The following is a 26,539-nucleotide window of genomic DNA, read 5'->3' as shown; positions in this document are numbered from 1 at the left end:
AGGTGGCTAGAGCAGCCTGGGAGTGCGCCCTGTCTTGGTCTTGCCTCTGGGACAGGCGTGTCTTCAGGGGACTGAGTGGAGATGGGCCCTTGCACCCTGCCGCCTCCCACAGGAGCCCCGGGCATTTGGGGGTGGCCCTCAGGACTCAGCCCCACCTCTGCCTTGAACCCAATTAGCTCCAGCTCTCTCTCCAGGTTTGAGGGGCTTTGGGGTAAGATGATTCTGCAGTGCAGCCTCCCATTTCACAAATGAGGCTGAGGGAGGGAAGCCCAGAGGGCCCAAGGCCCTTGTCCCTAAGCCCAGCAAGCAAGGGACATGAGCGAAGGCCTCCACAGTGAGGGATTCTGTTCCACTCTGATCAGAAAAAGAGAGCCCAAGCCAGCAGCAGCCCTCAGCTGCCACCTCATCAGACACTGACCGCAGAAGGAGCCCAGAGAGCGCCAGCACAGGGACGTCACAGAGATTCCACAGAACTCAGCGTCGCCCCTCTTACCTGTTTTGTCCACTTGGGACGTGGCGGGGGCCTCCAACGCTATCTTCATCCTTCTGACTTTTTATCTGAGAGGTAAATTCCAGTTTTTCACAAAGCTGGGGACCTAGGAAAATTTAATCCTCCAAAGTCATGACCACCGCCACCTGAGGCCAGCCACAAACCCGGGCACTGCCTGAGCCACTGTGTCTCCTAAGGTTGGGCATATCGTGCTGGCCATGGGGCAAGTCTGGGCAGCCCACTCCGGGGATCAAGAAAGGGGCTGGGCCCTCCGGGTTGGGTTGGTGTCAGTCCATTTAGGTTGCCATAAAAATGTGCCGAACGTTGGGTGGCTTATAAACAACAGGAATTTATTTCTCCAAGTTTGGGGAGATGGAAGTCCAAGGTCAGGAGGCCAGTATGCTCAGGTTCCAGTGAGGGCCCTCTTCTAGGTGGTAGACAGCCATCTTCTCTTTGCATCCTTATGCAGCAGAAAGAGGGCAAGAAAGCTCTCTCTAGGGTCCCTATTATAAGGGCAGGAATCTCCACACTCCTGACCTAATCACGAAGGCCCCACCTCCTAATGCCATCACTGGATGGTCTGGGGACCTTAGAAACCAGTGCTGACCTCAGCTCTCACGTGGCTCTGATCAACATGATCTGCTGCAACCTCACCTCAATAGCTGGTGCCTTGTCACTTGAAAGGATCTGCCTTAAGCCATTGCCAGGGCCAGTGGCTACTGGCTAAATGTGGATCACTGGGTCTGTCACTGGATGTGCTGGCATAAAACAGGCCCGGGACTGACGGGCAGAAGTACAGGCAGGACCCACAGAGGCCAGTGGAAGCAGTCAGATATCTGAAGCTTCAGGTTTTAGCTTTAGAGGTCCTGTAAATACTGCATTCTACTCCATATCACACACATTTTAGTTAGGCTGGGTTAAGCTCTACTGAGACAACAAATAAACCTCCAGGTCTCAGCCGCTGAACCCAGCAGGGGTTTGTGTCTTGTTCATGCGGAGGCTGCCACAGGTCAAGTGGCCTCGCAGGACGGTTGTCCTCCACTTGGCTCCGGCTGCTTCCAGCCTGCACTTTTCCCTGTCCAGGGTGGCCTCCAGTTGCCTCAGTGAAAAAAGACAAGAGGATGAGAGGGTCATTGCTCAGGGTCCGGCCAGCTCCACCTCTGTCCACACGCCCTGGTGCAGAACCCTGTGGCGTGGCCTGTACCAAGACGCTGGGGTAATGGGGAACGTGCCCTCCATACCCCAAGAGAAGAGATCGAAATGGGACTCGGTGAACACATGGTGTTGCTTCTGCCACTATGCATATTTCCTTTAACATAATTTGGTTTTCTCCCTCTCGGCCTTCAAATAAAATGGCTGCTCCAAGAAAACAGCTGTGCGTGTCACTTGGCCACTCAGAGCACCCCTGCCCCATGGGGGACTTGCTCTGGGATTCCCTGAGGATGCCAGAATCACCTACCGCACCTCTTCTCAGCCTAACATAGGACATGTGCTCACACAGGTATGCAAAGCACACCCGGAGAGAGACACAGAAACGCACATACAGGTCCCCACTCGCGTCCCGAGGGGTAGCTGTACCTGCCCACACCAACACGTGGCACCTGCCTCAGTCAGTACAGTAGTCCTTTGGTATCCAAGTGGATTGTTTCCAGGGTCTCCCGCTGATAACCACAATTTGAAGACACTCAAGTCCCCAATATAACAGTGCAGTGCTGGGAAATATCTTCTGCATACCCTCCCTTACACTTTAAATGATCTCTAGCTGGGCTCACACCTGTAATCCCAGCAACTTGGGAGGCTGAAGCAGGAGGATCACAAGTTTGAGGCCAGCTTCAGCAACTTAGTTTGAGGCCCTGTCTCAAAATAAAAAAAAAAAAAATAATAAAAAGCTCTGGGGATATGGCTCAGTGGTAAAGTGCACCTGGGTTCCATCTCTAGCACTAAAAAGAAAAAAAAAAAATCATCTCTAGGTCACTAATTATAACTAATGCGACACAAATGCTATGAAAATATTTGTTACACTGTATTGTTTAGGGAATAAGGACAAGGAAAGAAAAGCTGTGCTTGTTCAGTACAGAGGCTGTTATTTGTGAGGAGATTTTAGTTCTCCATTGGTTGATTCCTTGGATGCAGAACCCACAGATCTCGAGAACTAACTGGGCTCATCACCTTGGTTTACAGAGGGAAGGAGGCAGCTTGGCACTACAGCAGGTCAGAAAGTCCCTCGACTCTGACCCCCCAAAGCCACCAACATGTGAGGAAAAAACATCAGGGCACCCAGAGTGTGTGCCCCAAAGCCCAGGCTCCCGACTCCCAGTCAGGAAAGAGGCTGCCCACACAGTTGCAGGTTTCAATCCAGGGTCCCCAAATGTCACTCTTTAGTCATTGATCTGTGCTCACACACTGTGTGTGAAGTGGTTTCTACTCCAAGGGAGGTGACAAAATCTCGCTAAGACGGAGGTCTAAGGTCAGGGGCGAAAGTCCTCTTTCTGGTACTTGGGTTCTGAACATACTGTTTTTTTTTTTTTTCACTTCACACTATTTCTTGGACATTACTGCATGACACCATGGAAGTGGGCCTCAGTTTTTGTTTAGTTTTTGGACAGTTCTTGGTAAGTTGCCCAGGCTGGCTCAAACTCCTGGGCTCAAGCGATCCTTCTGCCTCAGCCTCCCAAGCAGCTATGACTGCAGGTGTGCACCACCACACCCAACCAGGGCCTCGGTTTTTAATCATCCACATGGTGTGCCACAGTACCATATATACTGTGATTGCCCTAATGCTGTAGTTTACTTTGCTGATGGATTTAGATCATTTTCCATTTTCTGTTACTATAAAGAACATTGCAGGGATCAGGCGCACTGGCACATGCCTATAAATCATCCCAGCAGCTCAGGAGGCTGAGATAGGATTGTGAGTTCAAAGCCAGCCTCAGCAAAAGTGAGGCGCTAAGAAACTCAGTGAGTCCCTGTCTCTAGATAAAATAGAAAATAGGGCTGGGGATGTGCCTCAGTGGTTAGGCACCCCCCCTCCAAAACAAAGTTGCAGGGACACTTGCCAGACATGCATCTTTATGTACGTGGACCATGTGTCTTGGGGGTTGAGTACTAGGTCAAAGTGTCCATGCATTTTATTTTATTTTTTTGTGCGGTACTGGGGATTAATCCAGGGGCCTCACACAGGTTAGGAAAATGCCACTGAGCAGCACCCCAGCCCTGTGCATTTTAAATTGCAATCGGTGGCTCTCTCTTGTCCTCACAGAGGTTGGACCAGTTTTTAGGTCTACCATCGATGTGGTATGGAGAAGGCCGGCTTCCCCATCTTCTCCAGCTTGGCTTATTATCAGAACACTAACTTTTGCCAATTGATGGATGAAAAACATGGCAACATCTCATTATAGATTTAATTTTCACGTCTCGTGTTGTGAATGCGGCCAAGACTCTTTTGTGTGAGCTTAAAAGCCATTAGTGTTTCCTTTCTGTGTGAGCCGGCTGCTCATCCTCTTTGCTCATTTTTCTCCTGATCTTCTTGTTGATTTGTAGCATCTCTTTGCAAATGAAAAGAATTGGACTTGTGTCATAGTTCTGCAAAATCTGTATTCCGCGTGGGCCTGTCTCTGGAGCCAACTGTCTCTCTGCCTCCGTCCCACTCTCCAGAGGCTGCGGTGGCCTTTGTGAACCACCAAGCTGTTCACGTGCCCCTTCCCCCACCAGGACCCCACCAGGACTCCTCAGCCGGTTTGGAGGGGTCCTTCTCACTCGGGGCCCAGCTGCCCCATGATCCGTGTGAAGGTTGTGCTCCCCACAGGAAGACATTGACACACTGAGGAGACTCTAAGGGGCACCCCTGAAGGAGAGCCCAGGGCAGCCCTGCCCAGCTCCTCAACCCTCATTCTGCTATTCCACAAATGCTCCTTGCTCCCCCACCTCTCCAGAGCTAGGTCCATTCGCCTCTTCCAGCCCTTAGTGTCCCTCTTTCCTGTGGGCCTGGTGAGTTTCTGACTCACCCTGCCGTTGATGGGCACTTCCTCTGCAGGGGCCACCCTGCTGTCCCAGGCTGGCTTCCCCCCTGCGACCTCCCCAGTCCTGCGTGTCCCTTTAACTCACCATACTGTGATTCTCTCTTCTACCCACTCTTCAGGGCAAGGCTGCAATCATTCATGTCTGAACCCCAGGACTGGGAGACGTATGCAGAATGAATGAATGGATGGATGAGTGGATGAATGAATGGGAGGGTGGGTGGGTGAATGGATGGATGGGTGGGTGAGTGAGTGGATGGATGGGTGGGTGAGTGAGTGGATGGATGGGTGGGTGAGTGAGTGAGTGGATGGATGGGTGGGTGAGTGAGTGGATGGATGGGTGGGTGAGTGAGTGGATGGATGGGTGGGTGAGTGAGTGGATGGATGGGTGGGTGAGTGGATGGATGGGTGGGTGGGTGAGTGGATGGATGGGTGGGTGGGTGAGTGGATGGATGGGTGGGTGGGTGAGTGGATGGATGGGTGGGTGAGTGAGTGAGTGAATGGATGGGTGAGTGAGTGAGTGGATGGATGGGTGGGTGAGTGAGTGGATGGATGGGTGGGTGGGTGAGTGAGTGGATGGATGGGTGGGTGAGTGAGTGGATGGATGGGTGGGTGAGTGAGTGGATGGATGGATGGATGGATGGATGGATGGATGGATGGATGGATGGATGGGTGGGTGAGTGAGTGGATGGATGGGTGAGTGAGTGAGTGAGTGGATGGATGGGTGAGTGAGTGAGTGGATGGATGGGTGGGTGAGTGAGTGGATGGATGGGTGGGTGAGTGGATGGATGCATGGATGGATGGATGGATGGATGGATGGATGGGTGGGTGAGTGGATGGATGGGTGGGTGAGTGAGTGGATGGGTGGGTGAGTGAGTGAGTGAGTGGATGGATGGGTGGGTGAATGAATGGATGGGTGGGTGAGTGAGTGGATGGGTGGGTGAGTGAGTGAGTGAGTGGATGGATGGGTGGGTGAATGAATGAAGGCAACCTCTGACTACAGAACTCAGTGGACATAGAGACAAGGGATGAAGGTCCAGAATCTCTTCAGCCTCTAAGCCAAAAAACACTTTGTAAAATGCAAATTTAAAAAAAACCTAGAGAATAGAACCATCCTTCCTGGGTTATCATGGTCCACTTTGCCATGTGCAGTGAAGGCCTTTCAACCCAGTAGGGCTGATGCACTCGGTCATAATGAAGGCCTTTCCCGAGAGCAGGCCCTCTGCCCTCCCAACCACAAGGGTCATAGGAGGCTCCTCAGAGGCTCAGGAGACCCTTCCTGGTGTGCAGGGTCCCTTAGGGGGTAGAGCCCACACCAGCACCTCCCCTCCGAACACAGGCTTCCTACTGCCAGCTAACCTCTTCAAATGGAGAGGAAGATGCTCCCAGCTCTCCTTTCTGTCACCACCCCCTGGGCACCAGCAGGGCCTACTGCTGCTCCACCCCCGGCTGCTCCACCTGCCTCTACGCCTCTGTCCCACCGTCATTGTCTCCCCTGCATCTTGGGGGACCCTCAGCCATGTAGGTCAGACGAGGGCCTCCTTCTCCACCTCCTCTGTGTCTCTGCTCGCTCTGAGGAGTAAGGCCGAGTCCCTCCCTGGCCCCTCTGACCCCTCTGCCTCACCACAGGCTGGGGGCTGTGCCTCTGTCCCCCTCCCCACTCGCCTCCTCCCGGGTCAGTAAGTGCCGTGTGCATCTGTGTGCCAGCAGACGCCAGGCCTGGTGGTACGGACCCCACAGATGTGGCCCCTGTGTGCCTGGAGTCGCAGGTTCAGGGACGCTTTTGCGGGAGGACAGGCAAGTGTCAACTAAGGGCAAAGGGCCCCCAAGGCACGGGGAATTTCTTGCCACTGGAAAGGGTTTGAAGGATGGTACCATTAGGGTTGTGTTTTTGTTTAGTTTTGTTTCAATTTTTTTTCTCAATACAGGGATGGAACCCAGGGGTGCTCTACCACTGAGCTGTATCCCCAGCCCTTTTTAAAACCATTATTTTGAGACAGGGTTCTACTAACTTGCCATTGCCAGCCTTGAACGTAAGTATCCAGGTGTGCTTCCCTGTGCCAGCAGGGTTGTGTTTTAAAAGGTAACGGAGCTTATGATTTGTGTGGAGCCAGAGTGGGCACGTGCCTTGTCCAGGCCAAAGGTGACGCGACGCCAACCTGGATGTGGCTCTGGAGGTGAAGGGCACAGGCTCCAGAGGGTTTCAGGAGGCACAGTGGACACGTTTCTCCCTGCTGGACCACAGCTCTGTGAGCAGAGCCCAGTCCACCCGTGGGAAGCTGCGGCCGCAGCATCAGAATGTGCTGGCCACGTCACGGGCGGAGTGTTCCAGAAATGAATGAACGCTGGGTGAGAAAGGGATTAATAAACGGATGAATGGATTTAAGAGATGCGAATACAAACGCTCAGAGCAGGAATCAGGCAGTAGATCACAGGAGCCAGGGGACAGTGATCCAGCAGCAGGACACAGAGGAAGGCCAAGGGCTTCTGCCTGGCCCTGGGGCAGCATGAAATCCCGTCCCCTCCCACTTCCCTCACAAATACCTGTTTTCATTACTTATCATTTCCACACCCACCCACAGGCAGGAAGACGCACTGTCCCAATAAATAAATCTGGGCCACTTTTCAGCATCGCTTCCCGTCCCCGGGAAGGCTGGGTCACGTGGCATCCAGCAGCAGCCCATTAGCCGACAGGCTGAAGCATATCATATTGAATTCCACGGCCCGAGGAGCCCGCGAGACCCCGTGCTGCTCTGAAATCTGCGCTGATTTATGAGAAGGCGATCGTGCCGCTTACTTCCTGTAACGAGCACACCGCCCCTCCTCCTGCTGCCACCCTTTCTCCAAATCTTCCAGGGAGACGGGGCCTAGGGATCTTGAGCCCTTCCCCTGCTGCAGTTCAAAAGCCAGAGACCGAGGACAGGGAGGGGAGGAGATCGCAGTAGCAGAGGCTGAACTCGGGTCCAAGCTGCAGAGAGATCACCTCAAGGCACTGCACTGCCCTCCTGTCTACCACTCCCATCTGCCCCTGCTGCCCTGTCCCCTGCTGCAGCAGGACCTCTGAATGGAGCAGCCAGGGGCTCAGCCCTGAGGCCCACCACCTGCCTCAGCACATGGCAGCTGGCTCTGCTGTGCCTCCTCGGGAACCAGAGGCCTGGGCTTCTGCCTTCCGCTCACAACCCAACCCCCATCACACCTCCGCACCTGCTACCTGGGACACATGCTCACACTGGTGTATCCGCCTCACGCAGACAGAAACACTCATGGATACCCACTCACATCCCAAGAGGCTGGCTGCACCTGCCCAAGTCAACACCCGCGCGCCCACCGCAGCTAGACGGCTGTCCCTCAGCGTCCAGGTGGACTCGTTCCAACGTGCCTGCAGACGCCAAAACTGAGGATGCTCAAGCCTATTATACAAGATGGCGGAGCAATCGCAGGCAGCCCACATCTTCCCATCTACTGGAAGTTGTCTCTAAATTACCTATTACACCCAATGCAATGCAAATACTATGGAAATAGTTATTCTGTCTTTTTTAGGGAGTAATGACAAGAAGAAAAAGTCTGTACACGTACTATACAGATGTGATTTTTTCCAAGTATTTCTGATATATGGTGGTTAGATCCACCTTAGATATGTAGGGCCAACTGGGTACCCAATACTCACGCATACTCACCTGCACCCCCCACACGTACAAGTATTTTCAATTTCCAAGCAGTAGATACATTTTTGTTATTTCTAATCTTATTGCTTTGTGGTTAAGAAATAAGGACTTTCCTTTACTGAACCTACCATGTGCCAAACATCATGTCTGGCACTAAGTGCACAGATCTGAAAAATCATGGGCCCCTTGGCCTAATAAAGAGAAGATAACGACATTGATGTTGACAATCGGACGTGGCAGTGCTGCCACAAAAATCCCAGGGCTACGTTTTCTTTAACGTATCTCACATATTTCTCTCTACTTGGTTGATTCCTCTGCTGTTTCTGTTACCCAAACTGCTGGACCAAAAAAAAAAAAAAGCTACTTAATTGTTATCCTCTTGGTTCTCTTGCATTATCCGTGGGGATGAGCAGACTCTCGTTTACTTACTGTCCATTTGTATTTCTCTTTCAACTTGCCTTTTCATATCCTTGGCCTACTTTTTCTGCTGGGATGATGGTCTCACTTTTCAAACTCCTTGTCTCTTGCATTCTTCTTGGGTGACCCTCAAGCTGGCCTTCCAGATGGTCCCTGGCTGTGCCTTTGCACATCAGCAATGGTTGCGACGGGATTGGCGGGTCCCTTCCTCTGAGGGCACAGTCCAGGGTATTGAGAGGGCTTCACTTGAGCTGCCCCAGTATTCCTCCCAGACCAGGAGGAGGCCTCCCCGCTGCGACGTGCTGCGTGGGACTCGACGTGCCAGGAAAGCAAACGGGACTCACCACGGCCCTGAGGAGTCACTGCTCAGAGGACCCTCCCTGCCAATCCTCCCCGTAGGCTGGCAGGCGCATTTGTCCCTGCGGCAGCCCTGCTTGGGGTGGGGCAGAGATGGGGTGCAGCCCTCTCCCTCTTCTAGAACGCAGTCCTCCTGAGTTTTGCCTTCCCCGATGCACAACGCATTTGGAGGTGGCTGCCAAATCTCAGATCCACGGCACTGGAGGCCTGGGTGCAAACTCGGGGTGTACACACAATTATGTGTATGGCTGTCTATTCATGCCGTGTGGATGGATACTTACATATATACATACTCAGGAAACTGAGGTAGGAGGATTGAAAGTCTGAAGCTAACCTGGGCAGCTTAGTGAGATCCCCAGCAATTTAGCAAGACACTGTCTAAAAAAAAAAAAAAAAAAAAAAAAAAGCTCAATTCACAATAGCTAAACTATGGAACCAACCTAGGTGCCCTTCAACAGATGAATGGATAAAGAAAATGTGGTACATATACACAATGGAATATTATTCAGCCATAAAGAAGAATGAAATCATGGCATTTGCAGGTAAATGGATGACACTAGAGAATATCATGCTAAGTGAAATAAGCCAATCCTAAAAAAACCAAAGGCTGAAGGTTTTCTCTGATAAGCAGGATCCATAACAATGGGGAGGATAGGGAAGAATGAAGGAACTTTGGATTGTGCAGAGGGAAATGAGGGGAGGAGAGGGGGCAAGGGGATGGGAAGGGCAGTGGAATGAGACAGACATTATACATGTATGATCACTCTACTGGTGTGACTCTGCACCATGTGCAGACAGAGGAATGAAAAATTCTGCTCCATTTGTGTACACTGTGTCAAAATGCATTCTATTGTCATGTATAACGAATTAGAACAAAATTCTTTAAAAAAATTAAAATAAAAGTGAAATTTAAAAAGGGTGTGGGATATAGCTCAGTGGTAAAGCACTCCTAGGTTCAATTCCCAGTATCACCACCTCAACAACAGAGAGCCTGTTGGGCCAGAAAGTAAGAAATGGTCAGAAACAATGCTGGAGCATGTCAGCAGGACACGGGCACCAGCCGGGGGGCTCCCAGGGGCCAGATCTGGGACTGCGGGAGTGCAAAAATAATTGAGCAGAATAACAAATGGTGAACTCTCAACGATGGGAATCTACAAGTACACACTGGTGGTACTTAAATCCGCCCGCGGGAGAAGAGGTCCAATACCGACAGTAGAGTTGCCAGGGTCAGTTCTGTGGGGGTCCAGCTTTTGCAACCATGGTAGTAAAGACAGGATCCATTAAGAACCGTTCACGTTGCTGAGTCCAAGGGGACCTTTTGACGGGAACAGGATGTCTGTGTGGCCTGGCCCGGCCCCTGCACAGTTGCAAGGAAGACAGAAACAAGACCAAAACAGCAGCGATTACATAGCGGAGACGTTAGGCAGAGCCACGGTCAGGCGACCAGGATCAACATCAGCCCCCGAGGGCAGGCGGGCGCATCGTGCCTCTGACGGGTCACTCTGAGGTCCCGATGTGCTCTGTGTGGTGTTTTGGTCAGGAATGAAAACCAGACACGCGTCACAGGGAAACCAGATAAATACAAAATTCTATTTCTATTAAAAACAAAAAGCAGAGGTGCCGAGAATAGCCGGCTGCAGCCTTCCTGAATGTCACTGCCATCAAAGACCCAAGAGAGCCACAGAAATGCTCCAGATGAAAAGAGGCTTACCAGACATGACCGCAAAGTGCACCCCTGACCCCAGACGGAGTCCTACACTGGAGGGAAAGTGTCCTGTCAGAGGACACTGTTGGCTCGGCTACAGAAACTAGGGACGGCGAGCCGTGATCAATGGTTGATCAGTGGCAAGAGAGTGGCCTTCATCTTAGTGAACGCACGCCACACAAGTATCTGGGGGCGAAGCACCATGACCTGCGTAACTGGTCTTTAAGGACTTCGGAAAAAATTAGAGTGAAAATGTTAATAGGAGGTTCTGGGTAAACGACACGTGAGTGTGCGCTGTACTGCTGCTTTTAGCAACTTGACTGTAAGTTTGAAAAAGTTAAGAAAAATAAAACCTTCAGATTCTTGGACATAAAATTTACTTTTTTCTAAAAAAGTATAATTATTAAAAAGAAAAATAATAGAAGAACAAAGGGGAAAACGAGTTAAATTCGTAATGAATCATGTCCACAACCTACTGTTAGGGGAAGCTAACGTCTCTGAGGTGTGCGGTATGGTTCCATTTTCGTCTTTAAAATATGAGTACGTGTGGACAGGGACAAAGTCTGTGACACTCGTGATAAACGCTGAGCAACCGATACTCGTAGAGAAGGATCGGTGGGGAAGGGAGGCCTTTCTAAAATTATCTATTTCTGTGGCTTTTGCTATTTTAGTGTTTCAGGAAAATTTGTGAATGACTTCAAAACAGGCAGAAAGGACTACTGTGCCTCTTGAATCCGTAACTTGTCCTTGAGCTGCCTTAGAGCTGAGCTGTGAACTGATCACGTGCACGTGATCTTCACACACAGAAAAACAAACGAGTGTGTCTGTGGAATACACCTGATTACTGCCCCGTGGATAGACTAACTTCGCATCTATTTGTAGAGTTTTTCAACACTGCTGAATGCCTGCCTGTGTGGCTCTTTGAATTCTCCTTTGAATTGGTTGTGACAACTGACTGGTTCCCTCATTAATTAGGGAGATAAAAAAAAATGCTAAGCATATGTTCAGTTTATATTTGTGTGTGAGTCTTGTTTGTATCAGTTTTTTTAAGTGCCTCTTTTCTCAAAGGCACTTGTTACTTTTTGTCATTACAGGTAAAATTTGTAAACATTCTTTTAAAAAAGTATTTCTGAGACTGGAGAGGCCTTCTCGCCACAATTCCAGGGGAACACCCTCCCTCCACTGCAGTCCCCGAGGGGCACAGAGCCACACTTCACCCGTCAGCCAAGCAGAGGCCCCCAGGGTCCCACGCCCAGCTCCCACAGGGACCCCAGCCCCTCAGAGCCGCCGCATTGGAGTCGTTGGCTGGTGGGAAGGGCTCCGCCAAAGTCAGGCATCATCCTCTGGGAGAGACTGTTCTGGCTGGCTGGGCCTCTCAGAGGGCTTATTTGTTTTCTGGGTATTTCAAGGATAAATAAAAATTTTAAAATGTCAAAAGGAAGGTATAAAGATAGCACCACGTTTTAAACATTTATGTACCTGAATGTCTTAATCCAAATTTGGTGAACACTACAGCGCAGTTGTATGTCAGGTGGGAAGACTGGGATGGGGCACAGAGTGGAGTGCACACAGGAGATGGTTCCGTGACGGTGCAGACTGTGCTGTGCATACAACTCACAGGGCTGTCTGGCTCCCGGCCCCCATGTGCCTCTTCCTCCCATAAGCAGCCAACCACCTCCCACCCTGGCCCTTGACCACTGAGAAAGCAGTCTCAGTTTTGTATATTTATTGTGTATTCAGCCACTTCACTGAACCAGGTCTACTTTTTAGTTGTTTTCTAGGGACATTCTAAGAAGGGAGTCATCTTTTGCCTCTCTTTCCCAACTATATTACTTCCTTTCCTACCTTTTTGCATTAAAATGGGGCAGACTATTGCATCCAAGCCTTTCTTCTTATCCCACAAGAGGGATAATAGCTAAACTATGGAACCAACCTAGGTGCCCTTCAACAGATGAATGGATAAAGAAAATGTATATATACACAATGGAATATTACTAAAGAATATAAAGAAGAATGAAATTATGGCATTTGCCAGTAAATGGATAGAGTTGGAGAATATCATGCTAAGCAAAATAAACCAATCCCAAAGAACCAGAGGCTGAATGTTTTCTCTGATACATGGATGCTAATTCACAATAAGGGGTAGGGGAGACTAGGGAAGAAATGAATTAGACAGAGGGTAGTAAAGGGAGGGGAGGAAGTACGGGGTCAAGAAGGATAGTAGAAGGAATCAGACATTATTACCCTACATGCATATATGATTACATGACTGGTGTAATTCTACATCATGTACACCCAGAAGAATGAAGTTATACTCCATATGTATGATGTGTCAAAATGCATTCTACTGTCATGTATAACTATGTAGAACCCAAAAAAGATACAATGACATGTATGAAAACAAGTATAATAAAGTTAACTGTCAAGATAAAGAAAAAAAAAGGGTCTTGTGGGCTTTGCTTTTGGGGTGATGCTGCCTATTGACTTGAATTTTGTTGTTATTGTTTGCAGTGCTGGGATCAAACCCAGGCCTGGGCAAGCCCTCTACCACTAAGCTACATCCCCAAAACTAGATATTCTTTTTTTTAATGAGTTTTTATTACAAAAGTAAAAGTATATTAAAGGGGAAAAAACTTAGAAAATACAGGTAAGGAAAGAGAGAAATAAGAGTCATTTATTAACTCCTTATCCCTAGGTTAATGCTTTGTTAACACTTTTTAGTATATATATCCTTAATGATAGGAATTATTTCTTTAAGATTTTATTGCAAAATTATGATTACTCCCTTAGCAGGTAACATTTATTTATTTATGTGTCTGTAACCGTGCTAAGTGGAGGAGTGAAAACGTAATTCCAGCAAATTCTTACAGAATACTTCTTCTAATAGAGATGCTGTTATCTCCATTTTACAGTAGAGGAAACAGACTGAGAGGTCCTTCCAAATTTACCTAAGATCCTAATGCTAATCAACAGTCATTAAAACTCAAGCCCAAGTCTCCCTCACACCTAATACTCTACCATCTCCTGATTCAGAACTACTTTGCAAATACAGTTTTAAAACTAAACTAGCATCCTCCTGGACATATAATTCTGTTATCAGCTTTTACGCCTAATATATTATTAACATATCTCAATGCCATTTATTATTTCTTCTACAAATTTAATGGCTGCATAGTGTTTCATTATAGGGATATGTTTTATTTATCTTTAAATGGCTCCATATCAAAACAAGAAATAAAAACTGGTTGTAAAATATTCAAACACACATAAGAATATAAAGTAGACAGTGCGCGCCCTCGTTCCCCATCCTGTGGAGTCTCACTCCCCAGAGGAAACTACTACTAACAGCACGATGCATTTCCTTCCACATAGTTTTTCTGTGCAATTTATTATATGCAATGAAATTTATTTATTTTTCTCTATAAAGAAATGAGGGCATACTGATTGACTGCTTGCTTTTCACCCACAATGTATCATGAACATCATTCCAAATCTGTACATCCTTTTTAAAGCACAAGAAACTAGAAGACCCTTTTAGCACTTGGCTTGAGCAAACGGGAGGTGGGTGAAAGTTTTTTTTGGGGATTGGAAAATGAGAAGAGGAACAAGTTTGGGGGTCATAACAGTCAAGAGTTCTGTTTCAGACATATTCAGATTTGATGCCTGTGAACTATTCAAGTGGCAATGCCAAGTGGGTACTTAGTCTGGGGATAGTGGGGCTGGGTATAGAAATACAGGAGCCAACAGAGAATTCACGATACATAAACCCCTGACGACAGTCCCTTGCTGCCTTTGGAAAGGGCATGTGCTCTCTAGTTTGCCCCAATCCCCACTCCTCCCAGTTGCTTCCCATCACTGGGTCTTCATGTCATCTGTAGCGGGCCTGACTCAGTCACTCTTTCCTATTAGGTCACTAAGGTTTCAGACTTTGTGACTGTGGTGTATTATCAAGGGTACTATGAAAAATTACTCAAACCTTGGATTTAGGGCTAAAGGAAGGTCATTCTAGTGTCCCACTGCAGGGTTGCCGAAGAGGACCACCCAAGGACGACGACGTCATAGGCGAACGCATCTGCCCTTGAGTTGCCACTTACCGTAGACTGAAAATCCAGGTTCTGTGAAGCTACACACTAACCTGCAGGTTTCTGTCAGGTAAAGATGCACACCCCATTGGCTGTGGCTTTACCGCCCTGCAGTATGATACTTTTACCACAGTCCAAGAGAAGCACGATGGTCTCATCCTAAATTCTCCATTTCTTACCAGGATCTCTCACAGAGACTCACCAGGAATCTCAGGAACTTCAGTCCTTCTGCACTTTCTGGGGCCATGGGGCCCCCTGGCCCCACCCATCTCCTCAGCCTCCCCTCCCTTTCTCTGACCTCCTGGCTAAGGTCACCCTGCACGGATCAGGACGGCTCTGGCCATGTTCGGAAGCTTCAGTCTCCTGCTTGGAGCAGGTATTTTCCCATCTACTGTGCTGGGTTCTTTCAGCCTGAATATAGGGGTCCTTCTTTCAGCTCCGGAAGATGTGATGCTATTAGTCCCTTGATAATTTTTTGCCTGCCTTTTTCTCTTTCCCTCCTTCGCGAATTCCTAATACTCGGATGATTTTGAACAGACTGTACTGAGCCTCTAGATTCTGCCCCCTACCTCACTCTCCTATTTTCTGTTTGTGTATTTTGATCTGTTTCTGGAAGAATGTATCAACTTTGTACTTCATCATTTCTACTGGATATTTGTTTTTATAAAATAAAAAAAAGGAACACTTTCTTGGTCTCTCTTTTTTTCTAATAGCATTCTGTTCTTGTTTTCTATCTCGGGATATTATAGGTTTTTGTTGTTGTCGTCCTTTAAATGCTTGTTTCTTCTCCACGTCATCTGTTTCCTTTATCAGGTTGGTTGCCTTGGATAAATTCCTTTCACATGGCAAGGTTTTCTTCAACTGCTGGGGGTCCTTGGTTCTGCACTTGGGGAACGTAGTTCCACGCGTGTAGACACAGGCAGCATTAACAGGTGGTCACTAGTCTGGGATGCTGGGACAGTGATTCAGGCTTTTCACTGAGGAAGCTAGCAATAATGCTGGTTTTTCCAAAGAACATTCTAGTCAGCTGCCTGGGGGATAGGCACCTGGCTTGGGGTGCTTGGGCAACAGCAAAGGGACTGTGGGGAGAGGAGAGGAGGCACCACTGGGTGCAGAGGCTCACCTCCCCCACCACCTGGGTGCCTTCAGCCCTATACTCGATAGAGCTCTCTGCTTTGCTTGATGTCCCCAAGTCCAGAACACACCGGTTTCAGTTTCTCCAGGGAACCAATGTCAAGCCCCTTCCCAGCAGACGCAGGAAGAGTAATTTCCTGGCAGGACAGAGCAGCGGTAGAGGACTGGGGGATGGTCCCAGTTTTAGCCTGATGCCCTGCCTGACTCATGATGTGTGGGGAGGGGGCTCCCACTCCTGAGCCTCTGGGCTCCTTGGCTCACTCAGTCTCTGGAGGGATTTAGTCAGCATTCCCTCTTCAGCTACCACCTGACAAGTTTCCCTTTCTCTTATCTCCTTCGACATTGTCCTTACAGATCATGACCTTTCTAGTCCTTTCCTGTCAGTACAGTGAGGTTTGGCGGGGAGGAAAAGAGATAAATACACTTTGTTCAATTAGAAGACTCATTTCTCTTAAAAGTCTAATTCTATTAATTTGACATTTATTTTTGAACTTCCTAGTGGTGTTTATTTGCTTTTAAATTTAATGTTTAGTGCTGGGGTTGTGGCTCAGTGGTATAGCACTTGCCTGGCATGTTTGAGGCACTGGGTTTGATTCTCAGCACCACACATAAGTAAATAAAATAAAGGTCCATTGACAACTAAAAATATATATAGTTAAAAAATTTAACATTTATTTCCAACCTCTAGTTTCACTGTCTCAAGGCCCAGGCTATGGCCTGAACTGGTTCTCTGGGCAACCGGCTGAGGTTTTCTTCCTGTCTCAGAATGTAGCTAACTTAGGGTGATGATCCAACTTGTGGTCAGAAGGAAGGTGTGTTAGGGGAAGGGCTTGCTGCATTCCCGCTTAGTGAACCTTATTATTTATCAAAACCCTCTAGGTTCTTGTTTTTTGCTTTCTAGATGTGTAATAACCTCATGCTGGTGGGGTTATTCCCAACCAATTGTTTCTGGGTTTTTTTCCCCCTTTGGGTTTCCAGCAGCCTTTTCTGTTTGACTTTTTTAAATACACAAATAGAGAGGCTCGTGGCCCCGGCACCTTTATAATAAATGCCTTTTATCAGCGGCAAGTGATTTCTCTTTGTCCCATCCACTGCTATTTCCTCAAGTTCTGCTTCGTTTGTGTAGCATCACCCCAGCAAAGGGACAGTGGTCCCTGGTCACCTGGAATGGGGACAGTATGACAGAGGCACGGAGGGGTCTGTGGGCTTGGAAGTGAGGGGGCAGGTGTGGGAGGCAAGTCAGGCTTTCAAGGCTGAGGAAGAGTGGGAGGTATGGACTAGACATCAGGTCCTGTGGGCGGGACACTCAACAGGTCCAGCTGACGGGAGACGAAACAGCTGGGAGCAGGCAGCCACTGGGCACTCTGGGAAGCTGTGGGCCTGGGGCAGGCTGAAGGTTCACCAGCCATTGAGCCAGCAGGAGGCAAGGCTGTGTGGATGGCCAGGGCTGCACTGGGAGGGTGCAGATGGCCTTCGAGCTGGTGGCTGCAGAGGGAGCTGGCTTAGCTAGGTTGGTGGTGGCCTGGGAAGGGAGGCACCCATGGGACAGTAGGTCTGGCTCTCAGGACGGACAGCTGGCTGGCTGGGAGACCAGAGACACAAGTTAGGATCAAACAGTGTCCCCAGGCATGGCGTGAACTGGGGCGTGGTTTTCACTTTCTCCCACGGCACTCAGCCGCCTGGAGTGTGCGGCCACTGGGCGGATGAGGACTGATGTGCTTGGAGAATGTTGTGGAGGGGCTGAGGAGGGACACAGGGCCTGATCTCGGTGGGGAAGGCCAGGGGACATGACAGACAGAATCACCTGAGGACAGAGGGCAAGGCCTGGTGGCTGGCCCTTAAGAGCAGCTCTACTTAGACAATGCTTTCTTAGGCTGGAGGTGATGGTGGCCAAGGGTGGGTCCCAGGAGGGTGAAGGGGTGGGGACAGTCCTCAGGTGGAGCCAGAGGCCCTATGCAGGAAGTGGACAGACATATCCCTGAACTGGAAGAACCTGTCATGTCTGTCCAGTTGTTAATGGTTTGGGTTGGGCTTGGCCATGCATTCCGGGGTTACAAACGCACTGAAAGACAGAATCCTGAGCTGCTGTGAGGCAGTGGGACCCCGGACTGCAAGGGTCCCCTGTGCAGCAGGTGCAGTTGAAGGGGCTCAGGGACTGGTTTATTTCCAATGAGGGGAGCAGGGTGCCACCTTGCAGCTGGATCTGGCTTGGGAAAGACTGTGTTGGCCTCTTTGGGTGTTGAAAGCTCGGGAACATTTAGTCCAGTTCAGCTGACTTGCTGGTGACCCTGGGTTGACCTCCTGTGTTCCCTGATCCCTTCTCTCCCAGGGCCAGATTTCAACGTTCTCAGGGAACGTGCAGTGGCTATTCTATCTCCTTGGAGGTGGGGGAACCCATGGACCCCTTGCTGCCAAGCATAGAGGACAGGGAAGGGTCTCCACAAGATCATCAGCTCCCTCCCTGGCAGACTGCAGGCTTCGGGGTGCCGGCCCCTGCTCCACCAGAGTGGACCAAGCAGCCCGGGACCTGGATCATCCCTATAAATCACCCAAGACACAGCTAAATGGAGAGGCGAGTCAGGCTTAAAATAGCTAAATAAATCTTTAATATTTCTAATTGCAAATGTACAGAAATTGCACAGCCACACAGAGTCTTAGAACACCAACAACTTTCTCTGTACATTATTACATGGTTCAAAGTCACGGCTGGAAGGGCTCCAGCCAAACTCCAACATTTGCATTTTTTCCTTTTCACATACTTACAAAAGGGGGGAACTAGGACACGGTGGGGGGCGGCTTTGTGGCCGAGTGTGTAGAAAAGAGGGGCTGTTTCCCTGGACGGTCTGGCTCCCACAGACAGGTGTGAGGGAACAGTGTCCCTCAGGGCAGGTGCTCTGGGGGAGTGGGTGCATTCAGAAAAAGTCTTCATTTATAGGAAGTTTGGCAGTTTCCTTCGCCCTGAACGTACGAGTTGAGCAAAAAACATCAGGTATCTGTTGGCAGGGGAGGGGCAGCCTTTTCCAGCAATCTCGGGACTTTGTCTCCCCTGAGAAGGGACTGTCCTCTCCTCAGGGACCTCTGGCAACCCTAGCCCAGGAGGAGGCAGGGCCCAGCCCTGGGAACACAGATCTTCTGTGGCCTCAGGTAGAAGCTCCCTTTCCTGGCCCCATCAGGGCCTGTGTCCCCATCAAGCTCCACCCAGACAGCACGCCACAAAGCCACAAGGAAATGCCAGAGGCAGGGAAAGGACACAGACCCCTGGACCCCGAAGCTCTGTCCTGCCCAGCACTTCTCTAGATTACAAAATACAATACAAACCGTCAGGAGCAGCAGTCCCGGCAACCCTCGCAGCACCAGGACTAAAGGACTATGTACAACCTTGGGTGAAATATTACATTACAGTCAAACACCAAGAACATTTACAAAAATCGTCAGACTTGCAATTAAGATAAAAATCTGTGAAGAGTCTGTACACGTTTACAGTTTTTGCACTAGGTAAGTAAGGCTCTCGGCCTGAGAGCTCACAACCCGCCAAGGGCAGCCAGCACTGGCCACAGCGGCTGGCCCCCATGTCCTCCTGTCCAGGCCCTGGGGACCTCCCCGTATTGCTAAGAGGTGGTCAGTTCGAGGTCACTCTGTGAGGCATCTGTGGGAGGGGTGGAGTGAGCAGGGTGGGGACAGCAGGGCTCCCTGGCGGTGAGGATGGCACTGGCCAGAGGAGGACACAACTGGAGCCGGGCCCTGCCTGTGTGGCCACCCTGGTCTGAAGTACGCAGGCGCAGGGGTATGGACAGGAATGGGGGCAGGAAGGGGTGGCAGCAGGCTCAGCCCAGCCCCTTCCTCCCTGAGGTCTCTGGCCCTTGGCGCAGCCCTCTCCACCAGCATGTCTCTAGCCTAACTCCCCCGCCCGGAGCAGCCGCTGTCACCTGCCCGCGGGCCCAGGAAGGGGTGCAGTGTGGCTCTGGCCACCCTCCAGCACTTCTGCCCTTCCTGGTAGATTCTGGCACTTTCCAGCCCCAGAGGCAGAGGTGGTGGCTCCTGCAGCTCGCCCAGCCCTGGCTCTGCTGCCTGGGCCAAGGCCCCAGCTCCTGCCCTAGGTGACCCAGGGCCAGGGCTTGGAATCTGTAGGGCATGGGAATAGATGGGGCCGAGAGACCCCAGCTCCTGCCCTTCTATGTTCCGCAAAGCGGGGAGGGGCAGATATGCTACAGAACAGCCTAGAGCTGAGGGAAGCCAGCCCCCGCTGTGGGAGTGCCCCTCCCCTGTCTGCAGCGCCTGGGTCCTTGGCTGGGGCCGGGAGGGGTGAGGAGGCGGCGGCTGCGCCGGGCCCGGTGCAGGCTGCTGCTGTCTTGAGAGGGAGCAAGGCTAACATCCTCCAGGGCCGCTATTTCCCATGCAGTGCGCACGCTCAATTTAAAAGGCCCCTGTGTTCCAGCAAGCGAGCAAGCGGGCTTTTGTTTCTAATGCATACTGTGAAAGGAAAAAAAATCACAGTTATCCACCTTCTCAGGGCCTGCAGGTGTTAGCTTTTTCTTTCAAACCATCAGAGGAAAGATCACCTTTTCAGGGTGAGCACCAGCTGGCCACTCCCCTCAGAGCCACTGTGCCCTGGCAGCACTGGCCCCGGAGAAGGCAGCTACAATGCACAGTGCCACTGGGCAGCTCTGCCTAGCTCTTTGGCTTCTGGGCGTCCCAGAACAACAGCCTGGACCCATGTGGCAAGTGTGAGAGGCTCCGGATCCTCCCCACAGGTGTAAGGGCCCCAAAGAAAAAGCCAGCATCCTCACGGGCCTATTTGGCAACATGACTAAGGAAGGGAGAGAGGTGGACGGTGCGAGTCTGGGACAGGGCGGGTGGGCGTGAATCCTCAGTTCCTCACGGCCAGGCAGGGTCCGCGACGGGCCGCATGCAGTGGCAGGTGGGGCAAAGACGGGCAGGGGACACAGAATCCCTGCCTCAGAGTCCTCCCCACATCTCTGCCTGCCAACCAACCCATCAGGTTCCAGGCCCCACAGGGCAGAGGCCTGGCAACCAGAGTCCTGGACCCCCAGCAGGACAGAGGAAGCCACAGGAGTGGCCCCTAGCCCTTAACTGTCCCCTTTCCAGGCAGCTCCCTCCCTGGCGAGGTAGGGGTACATGCACTTGGCCGGGTCAAGGAGGAAAGGTGACACACATCAAATTCCATAACCGACAGACGTTTTTGGCAGGCCCATCCCCACTCCCCCGCGTGCAGTCTCTTCTGCCTGCACCCAAACACTCTTCTTGGGCGGAAGAGGAGGGGAGCGGCTGGTAGCCCCCCTTGCGCTGCATCAGTCTCTCACGCTCCCTCTGCGGCCGCCTCCTGCACTGCGGGCGAGGGGAGGGGGCGCCTCGGCCTCCTGCCACCCGCACTGGGGCTGCAACTCTGGGGGTGCCTCCCCAGCCGAGACCCTGCCCTGGGCCACCACGGTCCCCCTCTCCTTAGGTAGGTTCCTCCCTCCTCGGGCAGGTTAACAATTGCTGCTGTTTCTGAACTCGCCGTTCTCAGTAATCTGCAATTTGGTGGGGTTGGTGGGGGAGATGCCGTTACGGGCTTGCATGCTGTACCTCTCTTTCAGCTGGGTCAGTGCGCTCATGAGGCGGGCGTTGGCAGCATCCAGGGAGGCGATGCGCTTCTCCTGCGGGCAGGGAGGCACCAGGAGGCCCGAGATGAGCTCAGGCTGCAGGGAGGAGCATGCCCCCGAGAAGCACCCTGGGGCCAGGGGCCTGGAAGAGCTGGCTGGGCAGGCAGGGAGGACTGCAGAGCCGCAGGCTGTGGAGCAGCTGGTGCAACGGGGCAGCGGCTCAGTGCCTGTTTCCTAAGCCCGAGTGGCTCTACAGCGGCGTCTATGGCCATGGAGGCCTCATGGGCAGCATCTCACTCGTGAGCACCTGACACCCACAGAGGTCACAGCTCCTCATCTCTGCAGTTTGTGATCGGAACAAGGCCTGGACCACTGCTGGGCAACTGAGGAGGTGCCCAGCCCTGAGCTAAGGGTGTCCCCTTGAAAGTCTCCTCTCTCAATGCAGTTTGGAAGACACAGCTTTGAACAAGAGACTCAGAGCTCCCTCTGCCCAGCCAGCTGTCAACCCCTGCCTCCAGCCCTGCCCATTCCCCTTCCGGTAGTACACTCTTTAGTCACCACCCTCCCTTGTGAAGGACAACACCCACTGAGTGCTCCAGCAAGCAGGGGGTTCCCCCTCCCCTCCACTAGCCTGTGCTACTGAGCCTGTGGCCCACTGAGACCACAGGTTTGACTTCTCCGAGCAGAGATCCTCAGCTTCTGCATAAAGTAGACCGAGGATTCTAGAGAAACCAAAGTCACCCGCCCCCTTCCCCATGCCAAGTCTTGTATCACCTGAGGCTAACCAAAGAGCCAAAGCTCCCCACCTGTGCATCAATGATCTTCTGTTTGGAGTCCACAGCTGCTTGCATCTCCGCATGGTCCTTCTTCAGCTCCTCCTCCACGGACATCAACCTGTGAGAGACAGGGACAGTCAGGTTGGCACTGGAGGGAGCAGGAGAGGGAGGGTGAGGACCACACATTAGGAGTCCCTTCCTCTGTGGGCCACAGACTCGCCTCCCATGCTTGCTGGGGCAGAAGCCCCCCAGGAACTGCCATGTCCAGCTGCTCCTTACAGTCACACTCCACCCAGTTCTATTCTCAAATCCCAGAAGGTCCTGGGGCTGCCCCTTTCCTGATGCTCATCTAGGAACCAAGGTAGGTGGTGGGACAGGGGTGGACCTTCATAACTCAGAGCTAAGCAGTTGGTGCTATGCCACCGGACCCACAGTGCAAGCGGGAAGATGAAGGGACTGAAAGGCTCATTCACCATGGTCGAGGTCATGTGGCTACTGTGCTGGGCACCTGAGTACAAAAATGAATGGGAAGCACAGGAAGGAGAGTAGCCACACCCCACACTGGCCTGTGGGAAGCTGGGGTCCATGGAACACAGAGCAGGGAGCAGGTGGAGAAGCTGGGCAGAAGCACCCTCTGAGATGCTCTGGCTCTGGCACGTCTGCCCGTCCCAGAGCCCTTGGCCTCATCTCGCTCCAGTCCTGGTGCCACTGCCACTGGGCACAGCTGCATTCCAAGTCCTGTGGCTCCCTGACCCACTCTGGGTCTGCCTGTCTGCAGACGCCTGGTGCTGCCTGCGCGACGTGGGAGTTCTATGGCCCTGGCCTGGCCTCCGCCTGGTCACTCCACACGCTTCCCAGAGCAGCCGCCTACGCCTGAGGCTGCACTTCCACCTCTACCCACCCTCGCAATTCCTCTAGTCCAGTTAGCCCACTCTCAGAGGTGTTGGGGGTCAGTGGTGCTGAGGCGAGTGCCTCACATGGCTGCTGAGGGTGAGGAACCATCACCAGGGGCTGGGGAGACAGCTCAGTTGGTAGAGTGCTTGCCTTGCAAGCACAAGGCCCTGGGTCCAATCCCCAGCAATCCGCAAAACAAACAAACAAACAAACAAAAAAAAAAAAAACCCATCATCTGGGAGCATTGACGGGTGCCCCTCCAGGAAGGTAGGACACTGAGAAGAGCCCATGTGCATGGGGCAGGGAGTTAGTTGGTATTAATTAAGGGAAATTATATTAGAAGGGCATTGCATTTATACTCCTGCCTTAAAAAGAAGCAAACAAATTAGAAATCTGGGCACAATATCTGAAACCAAGGTTTTCAGACACTAAACAGGCAGCAGCGTCCAATTCCTAAGAGAAGGAGAGCCAGTGAGGTGACCCCAGCTCAGACCGGGGCAGAGAAGGGGAGGCTGCAGCCTCACTGGGCTGAGGACACATAGGAGTTCAGAAAAGGTGAGGACAGGCTTTTCTGCACAGGGTGACCATGCAGAGACAACTCCACAGATTTCCTGAGGGGTCCCTTGGGTCTTTGGATGAACCATGAATACTGGTCAGCATGCATGTGAGAAAATTTTCAGGCAAGAGACTGGAAAAGATTATACAAATCAATCCTAGGGATAGCTGGTACTCCTACCTGCTAGAGGAAGAAGATACCTTAACTGGGATCCCCAAAAGGAAACTGCCTCAATGGCAGGCCTAGACTACAGTCCCAGGAACAGGACCCACTCTTACAAAGCTTAAAAGCGACACTTGAAAGGGCAAAGCTGCTTCCCTGTCACCCCGAACAAATTCCAAAGTACTTAAACAAACACAAAATATCCAGCACCAAGCTACAAAATTCACAATGTCTGGCATCCAACCAAAAATTATCAGGTATGCAGAGATGTAGGAAAATAAAACCCATACCGGGAGAAAAATTAGTAAAAAGATTCAGATGTCGTAGATGATGGAATTAGTAGGCAAGGACAACAAAACAACTATTTTACATATATCCTACATGTTCAAGAAAACAGAAGTATGAGGATGAGGAGAAAAAAATGGAATTTAAACCAAAATCAAATTCTAGAGGTGAAAAATATAGTATCAGAAGTAAAAAGTATTGCCATGTGTGGTGGCACATGTCTATCATCCCAGAGACTTAGGAGGCTGAGGTAGGAGGACCATGAGTTCAAGGCCAGCCTCAGCAATTTGGAAAGGCCCTAAGCAACTTAGTGAGACCCTGTCTCAAAAAAAAAATATATAAAAAGGGCTGGGGATGGACTAAGTGGTTAAGCTTCCTTGGGTTTCATACCCAATATGAAAAAATAAAATTAAATAAAAAATTATTAGATAAGGTTATAGTAAAAAGAAATGAGTAGCAAACTTGACCGTGTAGAAATTATTTAAGAGAAAACACACACACAAACAATAGAGCATCAGTGCAATGTGGGATGACACAAAGCAGCTCAATATTTGAATGATGGGAGTCCCAGAAAAGGCAGGGAAAATGGGACCACATACCTCCAATCCACAAGCATAATAAGCCCAAGAAACATGAAGAAAGCCATACCGAGGCCTCTTCTAACACACTGCAGTCCAAAAGTATAAAGAAAAAAACAAAATTTTTTTTGAGGAGTGAAGGATGGAACTCAGGGCCCTGTGCATAATGCTCTACCACTAAGTTACCCCAGTCTCTTAAAAACAGTCAGAGAAAAGGCACATAAGAATAGAGAAACAAAGATGAGGACAAAGTCCCTGTCATTGTAGCCTAAGGATGGAGGCCAAAGTGGGCCCACTGTTTTTGTAAACAGCCACACCACTGAAACAGCTCTGCTATTACAGCAGAGTGGCAAAGTGGCAGTGAGACCACATGAAACGCTTATCTGTCCTTTTCAGAAAGCTTGCCGATCCCGGGCCCAGAGCAGCAGGGAGGCAGAGTCAATATGCCAATAGCAGAGACAAAAAAAATAATAATAATAATAATAAGCACCACAGTTCAAAAGAAGGCAGGAAAAGGGTAAGAAAGGCTACAAATAGGAAACAAATAGCAAGATAATAGATTCAAACATAATCATGCTTATGATTACATTAAATGTAAATGGTCGAAACACTCTAATTAAAAAGCAAAAAAGATTGGACGAAAAGACCCAACGATAAAGTAATTGTAAAACAAACTCCCTTTATACACATAGATGGTGTGGTAAAAGTGTCTATTTTCTCCCAAATTCACAGGTTAAAAGCTAACCCCTAAAGCTATGGCATTAATAGATGGACCTTGAAGGTGACTGAGTCAAGAGGTCTCTGTCCTCATGAATGGGTTCAGTGCCCTTAAAGAAGCCCAGGGGAGCTTGTTTACCTTTCTGCCATGTAAGGACACACTAACAAAGCACCATCTACAAAGGAGGGTCCTCACCAGACAATCTGCTGGCTCCTTGATTTTGAACATGCCAGCTTTCAGAATCATGAGTAAAAAATTTCTGTTGTTTATGATTTATCCAGTCTAAGTTGTTCTGTTGTAGTAGCTTAAATGATCTAAGGCAATGGGCTAAAAGTACAAGGATATAAAAGGACACAAATCAAAAGAAAGCTGAAGTGACTATATTAACAACAGCTCAGGTTTCAGAGCAAGGCATATCATGAAGGATAAAGAATGTGATTTTATAATGATAATGACATCAGTTTATCAATAGTTCATAATTCTCAAAGTATAGGCACCTAAGAATAGAATTTCAGTGTAAATAAAGCAAAAACAATAGAAATGAAAGGAGAACTAATATGAATACACAATTTCGATTGGCCACCTCAAAATCTTTTTCTCCATGACTGGCAGAACAGCAGTAAAGATGTATAGAAAAGCAGGAAGGAAAAGAAGACCCAAACAACACTATCAACCAAACTGACCTAGCTGACACATACAATAGGGAGGAGATTAATCAGTACTGTTTAGGAGAAATAACCGTGTTAAGGAAGCCCCTGTACTTGAGAGCAGGCGCCTCAGAGAATAGACACAATGAGGAGGCGGTGGATAGGGTGAAAAATGTTTCTGTTCCTGGAACCACACACGAGGGGAGCCAAGAGCAGAGCTGGAGGTCAGGTGAACACACAGGCCTCTCATCACCTGGGTCCTGCTCACGTTGACCACTGCACAATGAACACGACCACAGGTTGATGAAGCAACAACAGTCAGGAAGAGAGGTGGTCTGAACAGGAGGAACTTGGGAAGGGTTTATGCTATGGACAAAGCATGAGGCCAGGTAGGGGAACTTCTGGGTACTGAATATCTGTTCAATCTGTCTTAGATTGTGCAAAGAACCAAGCT

General features: G+C 50.2%; 1 protein-coding gene across 13 annotated transcripts in view; it reads right to left on the bottom strand.

Annotated features, from left to right (window-relative positions):
• The window catches only part of DAB2IP (DAB2 interacting protein), a gene marked incomplete at its 5' end in the record, with an annotated part of 238,162 nt that overhangs the window by 40,936 nt on the left and 170,687 nt on the right, over positions 1 to 26,539 (bottom strand). For 11 of the 13 annotated variants that reach the window (XM_079113734.1, XM_079113732.1, XM_079113739.1 and 8 more), the window contains 2 exons: positions 18,450 to 21,523; positions 22,276 to 22,363. In XM_079113734.1, coding sequence (XP_078969860.1) covers positions 21,356 to 21,523; positions 22,276 to 22,363 — 256 coding nt within the window. In that variant the 3' untranslated portion in view covers positions 18,450 to 21,355. Of the gene's footprint in view, positions 1 to 18,449; positions 21,524 to 22,275; positions 22,364 to 26,539 lie in introns of those variants that run through there. The other 2 variants (XM_079113735.1, XM_079113736.1) reach the window with 2 other exon arrangements.

Source organism: Sciurus vulgaris (assembly GCF_902686455.1).
Source record: "Sciurus vulgaris genome assembly, chromosome: 15".
NCBI classification, from domain to species: Eukaryota; Metazoa; Chordata; class Mammalia; order Rodentia; family Sciuridae; genus Sciurus; species Sciurus vulgaris.
Note: the sequence above shows the minus strand (reverse complement) of the source record. Positions and strands in the feature narration are given on the sequence as shown.